Source organism: Hibiscus syriacus, unplaced genomic scaffold (assembly GCF_006381635.1).
Source record: "Hibiscus syriacus cultivar Baekdansim isolate YM2019G1 unplaced genomic scaffold, ASM638163v2 tig00110833_pilon, whole genome shotgun sequence".
Classification (NCBI taxonomy): Eukaryota; Viridiplantae; Streptophyta; class Magnoliopsida; order Malvales; family Malvaceae; genus Hibiscus; species Hibiscus syriacus.
In genome coordinates, this window is record NW_024062884.1 from 44877 (window position 1) to 60778 (window position 15902).

Here is a 15902-nt window from a genome sequence, read left to right on the forward strand (position 1 = left end):
CTAGCCTAGCTAGGATACTCTCGAGTGTCGAGGTGAGATCCAAAATTTTCTGAATCGGAAACGTACACCCTACCAACTTACTCCGACGAGTCTTGGAGCTTCTGCACCCAATTGGCAACCGAAGTGCCTAGCGCACTAGCTAATCTATATCCATATATTCTATCATCAAGGACGATCGCCATACTGCAAAAGTAACTTGGGTGTCCTGATTGTTTCCCGAGCTTCCCACAATGGCTAATTTTATGTTATCTTATTTCATGTTGTTTCTAGCTGATTTTGCGTTTATTTATTGTTGTCGTTGACCTTGATCCTATTGGATTCTTTACCCAATTCAGCTCGATGGTACTGATACTGAACAGTTCAATATCGATATTGACCTTTGAATATGGGTACTTAGCCTTAGTACCGATACTAAAACTAGCTACTAGAGTCCAAGAAGGCTTGCCAATATCGATACTCACCTTCGAGTATGGATACTCCTGTGCTAGAGTATCAATACCAAGTTTGGAAAAATGACCAAGTATCGATACTCTTATTCCCATGAATATCGTTACTAAAACTAGCTATTGGAATTTGAATATTAAAGATAGTACCGATACTCCACCCTTGAGTATTGATACTTAGAGAACAATATCGATACTCCCACACGAGTATCGATACTCACAACCAAAAACTTTATGTTCAAGGCTACCCAAAGAACAGTATCGGTACTGTTCATCTAGTATCGATATTCGAAACTAGAAATGCCCTGTTTTTGACACGAATATCTAACTCAACATTTCTAATTTTCCCCTTGAGGCCTTTAAACGTTATTTAAGTCTTATACGAGTTATTAGGGGTTAAAATGCTGAATAACCTCATAATTGAAATCTGCCATGACATGCGCATACATGCTTTATGAACTCAACTAACCAACAATGCACTCCTAAAAGCTACAAGTGGTATGGACAAGTTAGAAATGTGTTACCTTAGTACTAATCTACTGGAGAATTCCCCAACTCAACCAAGAACCAACTCCTCCTTGCTTCTTGTCTTGGAGCTTTCTCCTACTTCTTTCACTATACAAAAGTAATGAAACATATTACTAACCTATCTAGAGGCTTAAGTATGGTAGAAACATGATTCCTAAGCTTTATAAATGGATTATGAATTCTCTTGAACTTCCAAACATAAAACCCAACATAAACCCCCAAGTAAGGTTTCTATGGCCAAAATATAAGAAATTGAGCTCATAAGGAAGCTTAGGGATGAAGATTTCATTTCTTACCTTGCAATCTCGGAATGAGGATGAATGGTTAACAAAGTAATCACCTTTGTGAAATTGAGGAGAAGGAGAATGAGAGATGAAGGAATGAGGAGAATATATAAAAAGAGTGAAGTGCTTCAGACGTGAGATCACTCAAAATTAATGGAATTCAACTTTTGTTTAAAAAAATGGTATAATTGCTCTCCTAATCTTTCCCTTTTGACCCAAGATTAAAAATGCCCCTTTTAACATCTTTTGGGCCAAGGCAAGCCCAATTCCACATTCATTTGGACCAAAGCTTTCTTACAAAGCTAATAAATTTAACCAAGACCCTCACGGTTTAGCCCGAAACTCCTAACCCGAGATTTGAGGTATTACTGGTGTGGCTCCTCCATGGCGTGTAGATAAGCAGCAAGTTAGGCTTGACTTGTCATCCAACATGTGTCTAAATGACATGTCATCAATTGGGCAGCAACTTGTTATGAAAGGTCACATTTGTAGAAGGTAACCTTTCATTATTTGAGCCATTTTCCATGTGTTTGAGCTGAAGATGAGCTGGCCATAGATGAAGGACATGTAGGTGAGTCTTAGGACAACTCCTTGTGAAAAGACACCTCTTGGAATGACAACTCTTCGCGAAAAGGTACGAATCCACAAAAATTGGCCTAGACCATATTTGAAGTGCTTTGTGTGGTGGTGGGGGTGGTGCAACTCTCTAACTGAAATGAAGTCTCTAGTTAGAGAAAACCCCCTTTGATTATTGTGAAAGGTTGGAGATGCAAGTCCATTTATGTTGTTGATTTGGATCACATCAATTACACAATAAGATAATCGAAAAAATATAAAATTTATCTGTGTTATAGAAGATTCATTCTCTTAAAAGAAAAATCTTTTTGATTAATGTATTCAAAGAAATGGGCTTGCCCTTGAGGTTAATGCAATCATTCAAAATTTTATATACCTAAAATCTAAAGTGCAAACGGACAATATTACTCTCCTCATAAACTTTAAGGAAAAACGTGAGGAGAGAACTCTTTGAGAGAATTGTGATTTTGATGATGAAATGAGAACAAAAGCCCTTTATGTATAGGCTGAGAGTAGGGATGACAGTATGATCCGAATTTTGCGTGGAAATCTGAAATCCGGTCAAGTTTGGGTCGGATCGGGTTGAATGATATCGGGTCAGGTATCAGGGATTTTTTTCGAGGATTTTTTCGGGTCGGGTTCGGGGCGAGGTATCCCCGCTCCGCCCCGCCCCGATTATATATATATATATAATATTTTATATATTTTATATATTTTATATTAATTATATATATATATAATATTTTATATTTTTATATTAATTATATATAAAATATTTTCGGGTTCGGGTTCAGATTTGGGTATAATATTTCGGGTCGGGTTCGGGGACGGGGAAAAAATCTCCGACGGGACGCCCCGATAAAAAATCCGTCGAGGATCGGGTCGGGGACGGGGCGAGCAAAACTCGCCCCGAAACCGACCCGTTGACATTAGCTGAGAGAAGAGACTAAAAGCGGTTAGAAAATAGTCCATTAAAATTCGATTAATAGATTATCTCCAATTAACTCTTATTTAGTTGATTTAACAGTCAAATCAATCACTGAGTAAACACATTGACATCCTATACAAATTCCTAAAATTTCAGTAATGGATACCTGAAATGTGGTTTGCAGGTGTTTTCATCTAGCTCGACCGGTGAAATTAATATGAATCACACACATATATATATATATATATCAATCGGTCATTCACGCGTGCGTATAAGAGACATGTCCACCAATACTAAAGGATAATATATAAACCATCACTAAACTCTTTTTATTTCCCATGTGAAATTAATTTTGTATTCTTAACATTTCAAACATTAACTGCAAGTTGATACTGATCTAAATTAGTCAACGATAAATAATATATTAATATTTATTCCAAAAAAATCTTCCCAAGAAATTGGCCATCATATTTATGGAATATAATATTGAGCAGCTAAATTTTAATAGTCCAAAGAGTACCAAGGACCGTGGGCAAAATTAAACCTAAAATGAAGGGGAACCTAACATGATCATAGATCATAATTTGGCAGGTGGTGGGAATTCAAGGTCTGAAACATTCACGGTCTTTCCATCCTGATTCACGTGTTCAGAAGTTGAATCTTCGCCGAATTCAATTGGCAATGAGGTGCTGCATAAACTTGGTTCCCAATCTGCCTCTTCTATTGCTTTCAAGATCTCTTTAGCCACCACCTTGTTCCCCTCGGAAGAGAAATGGATGCCATCCCTATAATCACAGGAACCTACATTTATCAACTTCTTTGGATTCATTAAAACACAAGTAAAAATATCGTAGGTCCCTAAACTATGATATAGATATAACACAGTGTATGTGCACATCGTTTATGACTCTATGTACACGTGATACGTGTCATGTTATTATTTGTGTATCTGGCATGTACCATGTCATCACGTATGTATATGTGGCATGTGACATATCATTACTTTGGACTTATAAGACTTGTCACGTCAACTATAAGCATTTATCATTAGTCAACTAACGATTTTAATCCAATCAGGGGACATTTTGCCTCAAAATGAAACGTTGGGATCAAAAGTACTTGAAAAAAGGAATACGAGTAAAAATGATTATTTAGCAAACTTTTGTGTGAATTTTGACATTATGCCCCATTAAAACACAAGCATTGTATAGGACCAAAATGCACTATACTTATCTTTTTTTTTTTTAATAGTTTAGGGTGATTACAAGATAGTATCTTTTCATAATCTTTCTTAGTCATTGACAACGTGTACACGCCCTCATAGGCAACTACTTGAACCGAGAACTTTTGGGGATTAACCACTGAAGCCATTTGATGGGTTCCTAGAGTTATCTATATATGACTTTTACCTTTGAACACAACATGAAGATCTTCTAATCTAAGCAATACAAGGATTTTGATTAGCGTGAAAGAAAACTTACGTAAAACAAGTAGTCATCCAGTCATCTCTTTGCTGGATTGCAGTCCAAAGATCAACACATTTTACACCCATTTCTTGGCATAGCTTTAAACAAGCTTCGGAATAGACCCGGCTGCCTCCGTTGGTCCGACCCGAAATACCGAGGATTTCATGTATTTGTTCCTCATTCACCGGTGGAGTAGTAAGAAACATCACACGAGTCTTCTCTGATAGGCCCTTAACATCAAATCATAAGTCACACAGTGCTCATGGTTTTATAACAGATGAACTCTCAATCAAATGTATCATAGTTCACTTAGGTAATCAGGAAACGTAAAGAATGATCCATATTCAAAATAAACTTCTCAATTTTGATTTGAATCCCTAAACCCTGACCCGATCAATATAAACTCAAACCCGAAACAACCCTAAAAGTAACAAGAAGTTACCTGGAGATGCATAGCGATCTTCTTCATGTTGTCAACATATTCAGGAAGAGGTACATGGGGGCCAAGGCCAGATGGGTGGGGTTCAATTGAGTCATTGCCACCAAAGTAAACTATCACCAATGAAGGTTGTACAACACCATCCTTCATTCATATATGTTAATTAAGCAATTTCATTTTAAACTTTTGAGAATAAAGGGTCAAAAAATACATATGAATTCGACCACAAAAAGCATGCTATACCTGTGGAAAGACTTTGGTTAGAACCTCTAAAGCACGCCTCGAGTTCCACCCTGCGTATCCTCGCAGTATTATGTCTGCCTATATATGTTCAATTAGTACACATAACCAAGGTTACCACACATGTATATTCGATCATAAGTTATTATCTGTTCAAATTATTTTTTAATACGTCGATACACATCCTACATAGACGCAGGTGCTACATCCGGGTAAGAGAATAACATTCTCTTTTACAACTTAGATCACTCAATCGAGAACGAAGTTCTCGATTATGCATATTCGAATACAAATAACGGGTTCTCTGTTTCATCAAAGGAGAAAACCCAGAAGAAATCACCAAATCTAGAGCTATTTTAAGCTGAAATGAAATATGGGCATCAATTAAATCACTCTCTCCTTTGTACCTAAATATTAAACCCAGAAAAATGAATAGATGGAAAGAAGAAAAAGGATTATATATCATATACCTTGCGAGCGTACGTATGAGTAAGAATGGAACCCCAACCTTCGTTGCTGAAACTAAACTGAACGATGGAAGATCCGAAGAGAACGAAGAGAGGTCTGCCTGTACCTAACATGTTTGAAAGCGCAGGCAAAGAACTGTCTCTGTGTTGCTGTGCTGTTGTTTCAGACAAAAGTTGAAGTGGGTTGTTGCATGTGACTTTTGGGTTTTATTCTGGGGATTAAGGAATATTTATTTGGACGACCGACACTCGGCTGTAAGTTTTAACCATTTAAAGGATAAAAAAGTAATATATGTGGAAAACCATTTATGATTCATTTACTCTATAATCATCATTCTAAGACCACCTCTAATGTATCTCAAGTAGATAAAATTTTACTTTAGAGATAATTTCAACTTTAACCCATCTCTGGAATAGAGTCTAGAATATGGAGATGCTATAGTGATACTCTACATCTGACGCAGCACTGTAGCTGCGCTAAATAATATATATATATTTTTTGTTATTTTTCTGATTTTTAGTTTTTAATTTTTTACTTTCTTTTATTTTTTTTTCTTTTTCTTTTCTTTGTTACATTATTTTCTCTTATTTTATTTTTTTTATTTTTTATTGTAATTTTTTACACAATAAAATAAAAATTAAACATAATATAATAAATTCAAATAGATTAAATTACAAGATAGAAAAAATACATTGAAATTAGATAAATAAACATACTAATAGTTAAATATTGTGAATAAAGTAGAGTTGGTGGTAATGTAGAGATAGTACTGGAGATGAATTATTGTTTCATCTTTAGAGTAGAGATAGAGATGCTGTAGAGTAGAGATGAGGGCTGAAGATGGTCTAATATGGGTAAATTATTGTTTATACGAAGTCTTGATGTACAATTATTTAATTTAAAGTTAATTTAACACGCTTTTTAATTAAAATGTCATATCATTTAATCTAAAAGATTATATAAATTTATAATATTTTTAATTGCAACAAAAAAATTATATTACTAGACTTTATAACTTATAATTAAAAGTGTTACATAGAATATAATATTTATAATTTTAATTTAAAATGTTAACCTCCAACCTAAAAAAAGTACACTTTTAATAAAATTTTCAATTGCAACCGATTTTTATAATTTTTTAACTTCATATTAATAAGTTGTATTTTCAAATTTCCAATTGATTTCTCCTACTGACCCATTTGCTATCATCTCTCTCGCCCTTGGAAAACCATACAAGCACCTTTACAGTCTTCTAAGTTTCTTTTCATCGTCTTTCTCTAAACTCTACTCATTAGAGTTATAGCTTTCTATCATGGTATAAGAATTTTCTTTGAAGGACATGGGCTAAATTGAACTTTCCTTGGCATATAATTCAGCAAGGTGCTAATAGTTTGTTGCTCAATCAACGACGTTATACTTTTGATTTGCTATATAAAGCGAATACGTCTCGCTCAAATCCGACATCTACACCTATGGTTGTTCCTCCAAAGTTGAGCGCCGACGGGGGTCAACCGTTTGTCGATGTTCATCTCTATCGTAGCATTGTAGGTGAACTACAATATGTCACTTTGACAAGGCCAAATATTGCCTTTGAAGTTAATAAAGTAAGTCAATACATGAACTGTCCGTGTGAAGATCATTGGAGGGCTGTCAAACGTATTTTTCGGTACTTGCGAGTTGCCATTAGACAAGGGTTATTATAAAACCTTCTACTAGCCTTGATTTGGTATGCTATGTTGATGTTGATTGGGCTGCATCAGTTGAAGATCGACATTTTACAGCAGGCTATTGTATTTACTTTGGCAATAATCTTGTAGCATGGTGTTCGAAGAAGCAAAGTGTCGTGTTCAGATCAACTTCAGAGGCTGAATATACGAGAGTTGCTAATTCTGTATCAGAATTAGTTTGGATTGAGCAGCTTCTCACGGAGATTGGGATGGTTTTAAGTGGAAAACCGGCAATGTGATGTGACAATTCCTCTACTGTCTCTCTATGGCCGCTAACCCTACTTATCATGTTCGTGTAAAGCATGTTAAAATAAATATTTATTTTGTACGAGAACGAGTTCTTGCTGGCCAACTTTTGGTCAACTTTGTGTCTTTGACAGAATAAATTGCTGATATTCTGACCAAGTCAATTCCTTCAGCTCAGTTTTCTCAGATGCCTTGTAGGCTTAGTGTAGTATCTTTGCTGGAGTTATAGCTTTCTGTCACATGATTCATCATCGTAACTCAAAACAAATCGTCTGTTAAAAATTTGAGATAAAAATAACCAAAGTGATATCAATAGATTTAATGTGGTTCAATATTATCTACCTCCACAGACGAGATGAGCAGTAATTTATTATAAATGTATAAATTCACGAAGAGTACAAATACATGATATCAAATGTATCCGAAACCCGATATAGATATCAAATCAAATTTGGAAGCTTGGCCAAGAACTGAGTTGGTTCTCATGGCGAGTAAGGTGTTTAGATCTGTTCAGAAGAATTGCTTTACGGTGATCATCTTCAATATTCCAGAGTTTCTCCATCATCAAGGTCTTTGGCAAATATTCGATAGATATGGCGAGGTGATTGATTCTTTCATCCCTAACAAAAGAAGCAAGGGAGGAATGAGGTTCGGCTTTGTTCGATTCACCAGATTAGAGGACGCGAGGAAGGCAATCAACTGCACTGATAGATCTTGGATTCAAGGTAATAAAGTTAGAGTTTTCATGGCGAGATTCCAACCTTGTGACGCTTTCTGGAGAAAGAAATTTTCTGGTCAACAGTTAGCCGAGGCCAAGAGTAGAGTGGAGGATGATAGTCATTCAGAGGCTCTCATTATCGGTTTTGTTGACGAGGATAAACTCTTAACTCTTAGAGATAGCTTGGTAGGTTGGTGTAGAAAATTTATAAGAATGAAAGAGTTAGCTGCTATTATGCACAAGGAAGGTATTTTAGGTCCGAAAATTATAAGGTTAAGCGGGCTAGCAATTCTTATCATTTTTGAAGATGAAGAGAGTAAGGATTATACTCTAAATTATCAGATGGAGGCGTTGAAGAAGTGTTTTGACAAAGTGGAAGTGTGGTCGGAAAATTTCTAGTGCAGCAGCCGCCGAGCATGGCTATCGTGCAAAGGGATCCCACCGTTTGCGTGGAGTCATTCCACTTTCAGAAATATTGTAGGAAAATGGGGAGAACTTATATCTATAGAGGAAGGGACCTTAAATCCTAGCTCGTTTGATAGGACAATGATTCAGATTATTACGAACTGCCAAGCTTGATTGGAAGAAACCTTGGACTTGAAAGTAAGGGTACGGAGTTTTACAGTATTCGTTTCTGAATTTGAACCTTGTTTCAGCCTAGAATATGTTTGGGTAGATTCATCTTTGGTTGATTCGTCTTTGTTGGAAAATGTTGTTGCCGAACCGTTATCCACGGTGGATGAGATTGTTGGTGTCGCATCGTTAAAGTCTTCCGAGGTGGAGAAGAATCAGTTGTTCATAGATGGCTCACTGGTGGGTGGCGAAGCGTGGTGCACTGATGTAGTGGAAACAGCTGATGTTCCATTTACTAGCGAAGAACATGCTGTTGGTATAGGTCCCAATGTTGATTATAATATGGTTAATCCACATGCGTCGCTCTACTAGAGGAACGTTAAAGATTGTGTAATGGAGACATCTTGTATGGGGTTAGTGGAATTTGAGGTGGAAAGGAGGAAAGATGCCGAAGAGAATATGCAAGATGCATCGATTTTAAATTTTATTGGTCTTAATTTCTAACTTGTGAATGCTAGTGGTGGGCTTCAGGTGCTTAATGGTGTAGTGGACGAGGACCCCGCAACAACTTCTTGTTCGGTGGAAAAGGGGCAATACAAGCAGACCAACCAGACTTTTCCCATTTTATCAGATAATTTTTGTCCTTCAAAAGCTATTAAAGGTTCACACGTGATTTTAAACAAAATTGTTTTAAAAAGAAGAAGAAGAAGATTATAAGGCGGAAAAAGTCGAGTTAAAGTCTAGTATTTGAAGCGGTGTCTAAGGTTTGTGTGGGTGAGGATCTGGGTTTGTTTCGAATGTGGCGGTGTTTTAAAGTTTGGAGCAGATTGAGCTTTCGGATTTCAAAATTATTGTTCTCGTAGGTGATTGGTTTATCCGCTTTGGACTTTGATGTATCCTACCGTTCAAGACTCTAGTTTATTTACTGTTTGATTGGCGATGAAAGGAATTAGATCAAGCTTTGTACGGGTGGTGGCCAACGCTTATTTTTGGTGGATATCCATTAATTCGTTGCGTCTGTTCCAGCTCGTATGCTTCTCCATGTCCCAGTGTTGGTTCTTCGTTTTATATTATGGGTGCTGTTGAGGTTATATGTGATGTGTTGGTTCTTTACTTTGTTTATGTTGTCTGTGTTTTGTACTGGTTAGATCCAAATTCATTTTTATGGTTCGCCAGTGTAGGTTTACTTATGTACTGGTTCAGGGATTATTGTAGGGATGGGGTATGGTGTGTATGTTATAAGAGTTTATGTGTTTTACGATCCTACCACCTCAAGGTGCACTCTTTTTCCTCCATTTTTAACGAGGTCCTTGAGGTAGTGTACTTTGTTCCTCTTAATACAAAGTACTATCTTTCAAAAAAATATATATATATAGATATCAAATCTAGATGGATCCCAAAAACTCTCAATATCCCTACAAAACTGTTAAATTACATCTCTCCAAAATAATTATCTCTCAGATATTCTAAAGGCTAAGACATTAATTTTATTTATAGAGCCAATTACTTGATCATCAAGAATTCTTGTCTAAAATAAATATTTACTTAATAAATCTAATTACCAAATAATCTTCGACCATTAGATTTATAATAAAATCAAATTTAATTACTATTTACTCCCTTTATCTCATTAAATTTATCTCTTTTATATTTTAAAATTGTCTCATTTTAATTGCCCAAAAAATCAATAAATTTTACTGGGCACATTTTACTTTCTATTTTTTTTTTAGTTTTTCAACAAAGGAAACTTTAACTTTTTCTCCATTAGTTTAGTATATTTGTTCTTTTCTTACTGTTTAAAGACCTTAGTGTAAAATATTGCCTTCACATCGACAAGTTCAATGGAAAACTTTTAGGGTTTATTGGGGAAGTTTTTGAGATTCTTGAATTAAATTCTCCTTTTCATTTAGATTTAAGGCTTGGGTCAACCCATAGCCATGGACTTTGAAAGAAGAAGAGGGAGAATAGTTAAAGGAGTGAAGTGTCACGTCAGAAAAATTAATAGGAAGTAAAATCAGTTACTGAAAATGAATTAAAAGTTTTATGATTGTATTGTAAGTTTCGAAAGTTGAATAATCAAAATACAAATATCCTAAAAATTTAAAGATTATTTATATACTTTAACCTTAAATTTAACTCGACTAAAAATAATTCAAATAAACTTCTAATAACAATTGTTTGCTAACGTAAATAACAGTGATTGTCATCCCTAATATTGAGAACTCTAAGAGGATATCGCAATTCTGACCAATCAGTCTCTGCACGGTGCCGTACAAAATTATTACAAAAATTCTTGTCAACCAGTTGAAACCTCTTCTTCCAGATTGAATTTCAACCAACCAATTTGGTTTCGTGCCTGGGAGGCACATAACTGATAATATTATTTTGGCTCAAGAAGTGATCCATTCCATGAGTATCAAGAATGGCGATAAGGCGTGGATGGCAATTAAGAAGGACTTGGAGAAGGCTTATGATAGACTAGATTGAGACTTTATTGAGGAAACCCTTGTTGCGGTTGGACTTCCTCAAAACTCTATTGAGTGGATCATGATTTGTGTTAAAACGGTATCAACTCAAGTTCTTTGGAATGGCGATGTTTCGGATAGTTTTATACCGTCGAGGAGAATTCGCCAAGAGGATCCACTTTCTCCGTATCTTTTCGTGTTGTGCATGGAACGTCTGTCCCATATCTGATTCTTGGGATTCTAGACCGGGAGTGGGAAACAAGAGTGAACCATGTCCAACGAGAAGCGAATGCAGTGACGGATCAACTAGTTAAACTTTCGAGAGGCGCACCAGTAGGGGAAGCGTTTCTCCACGTTCCTCCCGAGGAAGTTGTTGCTGTGTATGAATTTGACCAGGCTTACATGTTCTAAGCGTATCCATCTGTATTAGCGAGAAGAAAAAAAAATAACAGTGGTCCAAAGTTGGTATGTGGAGGAGCCTTCTCGTTATTGATCAAAGCCTCATCCAAAAATGTAAGGCCAGGAGACCCGCCACTTGTTTGTAAAAATGCGCGTGGGACTTCCAACTTCATCATATTGCTGAGCAATTATGTGGATTTCAGCCACTTGGGACCAACAACCAAAAACTCTTCCGAAATTCTGGCGCTTTCTAGTTCGTTTTCTGTAGAATGATAAAAGATATATCCGATATTTGATTAAATAATTAATGTAGTCTTTATTTTTTAAATATTTTGATCTTCAACGATTTATTTTAGCATCAAAATTCATTTTATAATTAAAAATCATTACCCAGCAAACTATAAATGTTTTTCTTTCTAACACTGTTCTTCATTGATTTTTGTAGTAACGGTGTTATGATTAGATATTTAAAAATAATAATAATGAATGGCACCAAAATTTTCTTATTTTTTTGTGAAAATACCTAAATCTAAACTCTCATATTCGTGTAAATTACGCTTTTTGAACCGAGTCACCCAGGGAGAATAAAATTCCCTTAACTGGGATTATTTATTATTAATATTTTTGATTAATTTGAGTACGTGTAAAGCTGGTTAAAGATAACTCTCAATCATTTGACATCATTTTACATTGAACACTCACACCTGAACTCGAACCTCAAGGAATAACAACAATTGTAATATACTTTAAATCATACAATAATATAGAACTGTCCTAAGTGGATTAAATTCGAAATCAATTGTCAAATAACAATCCAGGACCAAACAACTTATCGGAAGTTATTTGATTCAGACGTTTTATCATCTCATCTGTCAAACAATTCTTCCAATCTCCAACTATTCCCTTTCTGAAAAAATGGCGATTATCGACCAAGCTGTCCCTGCTGAACTTGTGCACACTTTTCCTATTGACTTCCAAATTGCTCAAATTCTCGAAACTACATAGCTTCACTATATCTTCAACCACTCCCTTGTTCTCTTCTTCTAATGAGAAAGGGTAACCAAGAAACTCACCTAATCTCTTGACAACAGCAAGGGGCTGTTCCTTCAAATCTTCATACTTCAAGAACAGTATGTTTTCTGGGAATTCCGAGCTTGCTTTCCAATACCCTAAAACTTGATCCCAATAGGGTCCATAATGGGATATCCCTTGACAAAACAACTCGAATGCTTCCTCGAGTGAAAACGGCGGCAATTCTTTGGGCCTCAGCTTGCTCAAAAAGTTCCATTTCGAAACGAGTACGTCCTTGGGGTCCCTGTAGATGTAAACGAACCTGCAACTAGAGACGGACGGACGTAAAATTTTACGTTAACGGATTATAAATAGAAAATATAAAGGAAGTATCTAAAATATACCTGCTACTTCGGTTAACGATCATGGAATCCGGCAACAAAGCATATGGGAGATGCGTCGAGAGGAGTCGTGGCGTCGGGGATGCATCGAGTTCGAGGAAAGACGGGTCGTTTTCGTGTAGGTAAGCGTCCAAGAAAGGGAAGCAATCGTGGGGATTGGCGGTGAGCAAAGGGTGGTCGGAGAAACCGTAGCGGGTGCGGTTGACAGTGGCGAAAACGAGTGCCTTGAGCCAAGTGGTGCCGGTTTTCGGGAACGAGGCTAAGAAGATATCGGATGGTCGAGGCTTGAAATGATGTTGGATCCACATCAAGTTGTTCAAACCCTTGGGGGAGAGCCAAAAGCCTTGGTATTGAACCAGATGTTCAGACATCCAGCCTTTGCCCGTGGGAAGATTGGGGAATATTTCTCCATGATTCTCATCTGTTGTTTGGATCAAATCTATATCTTTTTGCTCACCGGAGATGGTGTGACTCTGCTGAGAGGGTACGAAACCGGCCATGGCAAGCCAGACGCTATTAGTCAATTATTTGGGTTAATGGTGAGACAATTTTTGCAACCCTAAATTATAGCAAATGCAAAATTTCACTAGTCCATAATTTATGTGTGAAACTACACCATAGGTCACTCTTGTTTAGATTTTTCTTTATTTTGATCATCAAAACTTCAAAAAATAAAATAAAATTTTTGGTGTTCTCGTCGACCAAAGAAATTAACCATGTCCGTGGAGAGGAATAGTTATGTTTTTCCTTCATTTAAGGAAGAGATAAATTGATTGTTTTTTTTTTAATTTTAATTTATGGTTTAAATTAAAAAATTAGCTCTTTTCGTTAGCATGTAATATTATCAACGTTAAAGGAATGAACGACTCAATATTAAATTATAACAAATTGATAATATAAGCGGTCAAAATATTATTTTTTAAATTTATTTAAATAGACAAAATTAAGAGTTTCGATTCTTGACGATTACGAATGGAGTAAATTGGGTTGGGAGGGTCGCCCTTGCCTCTACAGTACTCGATCCAAATTAATTGATCCATTATATTTTACGTATATTTTATTTTAGATACAAAACATTAAACTATTTGGAAACTTTAATATTTTGAAGGGTGAACTACATATTTAATCATCCATCTATTTTTATATTTTTATTTTTGTTATTTAATTATTTTTTTAAAATTATATCTAATATTGAATTTTACTTTTATTCTGACCATCAACTACAAAAAAAATTAACGATAATATTAATCTAAAAATTAAAAAAAAATCACTTCACCATTACCGGTAATCATCGGTAAGGCATCGCTCGAGAACATATTGCCGATTTTATTTTATTTTTGTTTCAATTATTTGAAATTACCTTAAAATAATTTAGCATAAATTACATGTATAGTATCTAAACTATTAGTTTTGATACATTAACTTTCAATTTTTTCAAAACCACACCTAATGTTTACTTTTTATTTCATTTTAGTACCTTTTAAATATTTAACGTTAATATTTGAAAAAAATTAAAAGTTTAGGTACTGAAACGAGTCAAAACTAATTGTTTGAATACTAAACGTGTTATGTTTTTAAAGGTGCAATACTAAAATGAAATAAAAATTAAATGTTCGATAATTTATCCCAATAATTCATTTGAAAGCATGATGTGTCATCACATGGAAATATCATCACTAATTATTAATTAATTATTGTAAAAGCAAGATTCCTGGATTGCTTCATAATTTAGTCGTTATTGAAATCATAGATTAAGTCGTCAGTTTTCATGAGTTTGTCTTATCAAGCTAACAACCTTTACAGGACGTAGAGGCAACTGGTTTCTATTAGGATTTTAAAATACTCAATATAAAAGGCTTTTTTTATTATAAAAAACCCCACTTTTATTCATTTATTAAAAAAATAATCCCCAAACAAAAGTATTTGGAAATTTAATCACCATAAATCAAAATTGTAAAATAATTTTTGGTTTTGATTTTGTGAGAAAGGGTTATAAAACCCAAACAAACCATTGTAAAAAATATTGTAAACAGGTGTCTTCATCATTTCGAAAACAAAAAGAAAGCAATACAAGGTCCCCCCCCCCTATTTTTTGAAGAGATAATTTCGGTCTCCTTTTTCTACTTCTCTGTTTTGGGTGTTGTGTTTTCAAGGCAAAATAAAGTAGATTAGAAGTGAAATCGATGATTTACGTTGTTATTTCCAGTAGGTCATCGGAGTAAGGGACGATCGTCGATCGTCAAGTTGTGAGTTGAAGAGTGATTTCTTTATCGTTTAGGGGACCGGTCGTTTTGTCTCTTGAAGCTCAGTTTTGGGATCCGGATAACAAAGGAAAGAGTTTGGGTTTTGTTTGGATGGCCCTGGGTAGTCCGACCACCGCTGGGTAGTGAGTCAGGGACGTGAAAGAGCTCTCGGTTGAGGGCTAAGGGAGTTTAGTTAAGAAGAAATAAGAGTTGTCGGTACGTTTTGGGCGTTGTTGGAGTGTGTTCGGCCGTCCTTGGGGGCGATCGGAGGAAGGTCGGCGATATTTTGGGTCTTTGTTCTTGTTCGGTCGGAGAATAGACGTTAAAAGTTGAATGACCAAAATGCAAGCGTCCTAAACGTTTGGGGACTATTTATATATTTTACCCTAAATTTAATTATAAATATTTATAATATTATGATATTATTTGATTCCAATTCAAATGGTTTTTTATAACCATATACAATACATGTGTATTTCTTCATATTTTTTCTTAAATGTGATATACATTTATGATACAGAGTCGAGAGACTCAACTCAAACTTGAAAATCAATCCACTAATTATTAAAAATTTTAAGTTATCTGAGTTACTATTCGGGTCGTATTTTACGACTCGGTTTGAACTTGAAATTTTTTCAAGTTTATGAAACTACAACTCGAAGTTAATTCGAGTTGAGTTTTCTCGAGTCAAATTGAGTCGGAAAAAAATCAATTTTTCAAGTCGAATCGAGTTTTGTTTACCTCTAA

At 35.4% G+C, this 15902-nt stretch overlaps 2 protein-coding genes across 2 annotated transcripts; both read right to left on the reverse strand.

Moving 5' to 3' along the window:
* Nucleotides 1-3240: 3240 nt before the first annotated feature.
* LOC120142971 (GDSL esterase/lipase CPRD49-like) lies at nucleotides 3241-5559 on the reverse strand. The gene is made up of 5 exons (XM_039157405.1): nucleotides 5375-5559; nucleotides 4908-4985; nucleotides 4668-4808; nucleotides 4241-4455; nucleotides 3241-3544 (listed from the first exon to the last, which is right to left on the reverse strand). Exons 1-5 carry the CDS (start codon nucleotides 5483-5485, stop codon nucleotides 3337-3339), a joined length of 753 nt encoding a protein of 250 aa, XP_039013336.1. The 5' UTR covers nucleotides 5486-5559; the 3' UTR covers nucleotides 3241-3336.
* A 6736-nt stretch (nucleotides 5560-12295) lies between these two features.
* On the reverse strand, nucleotides 12296-13460 carry LOC120143109 (flavonol sulfotransferase-like). Its single transcript, XM_039157520.1, has 2 exons — nucleotides 12916-13460; nucleotides 12296-12833 (listed from the first exon to the last, which is right to left on the reverse strand). The coding sequence occupies exons 1-2, from the start codon at nucleotides 13410-13412 to the stop codon at nucleotides 12296-12298; spliced, it is 1035 nt and encodes a 344-aa protein (XP_039013451.1). The 5' UTR covers nucleotides 13413-13460.
* Between the last annotated feature and the right edge of the window lie 2442 nt (nucleotides 13461-15902).

Excerpts from the sequence above, each read along its gene's own strand:
- LOC120143109 (XM_039157520.1), bottom strand. The coding sequence starts at position 13,412 with ATGGCCGGTTTCGTACCCTCTCAGCAGAGTCACACCATCTCCGGTGAG. Across the intron at positions 12,834-12,915 it reads ATCGTTAACCGAAGTAGCAG|GTTCGTTTACATCTACAGGG; the intron begins GTATATTTTAGA and ends CTCTAGTTGCAG.
- LOC120142971 (XM_039157405.1), bottom strand. The coding sequence starts at position 5,485 with ATGTTAGGTACAGGCAGACCTCTCTTCGTTCTCTTCGGATCTTCCATC. Across the intron at positions 4,986-5,374 it reads CTCATACGTACGCTCGCAAG|GCAGACATAATACTGCGAGG; the intron begins GTATATGATATA and ends GAACATATATAG. Across the intron at positions 4,456-4,667 it reads AGATCGCTATGCATCTCCAG|GGCCTATCAGAGAAGACTCG; the intron begins GTAACTTCTTGT and ends TTTGATGTTAAG.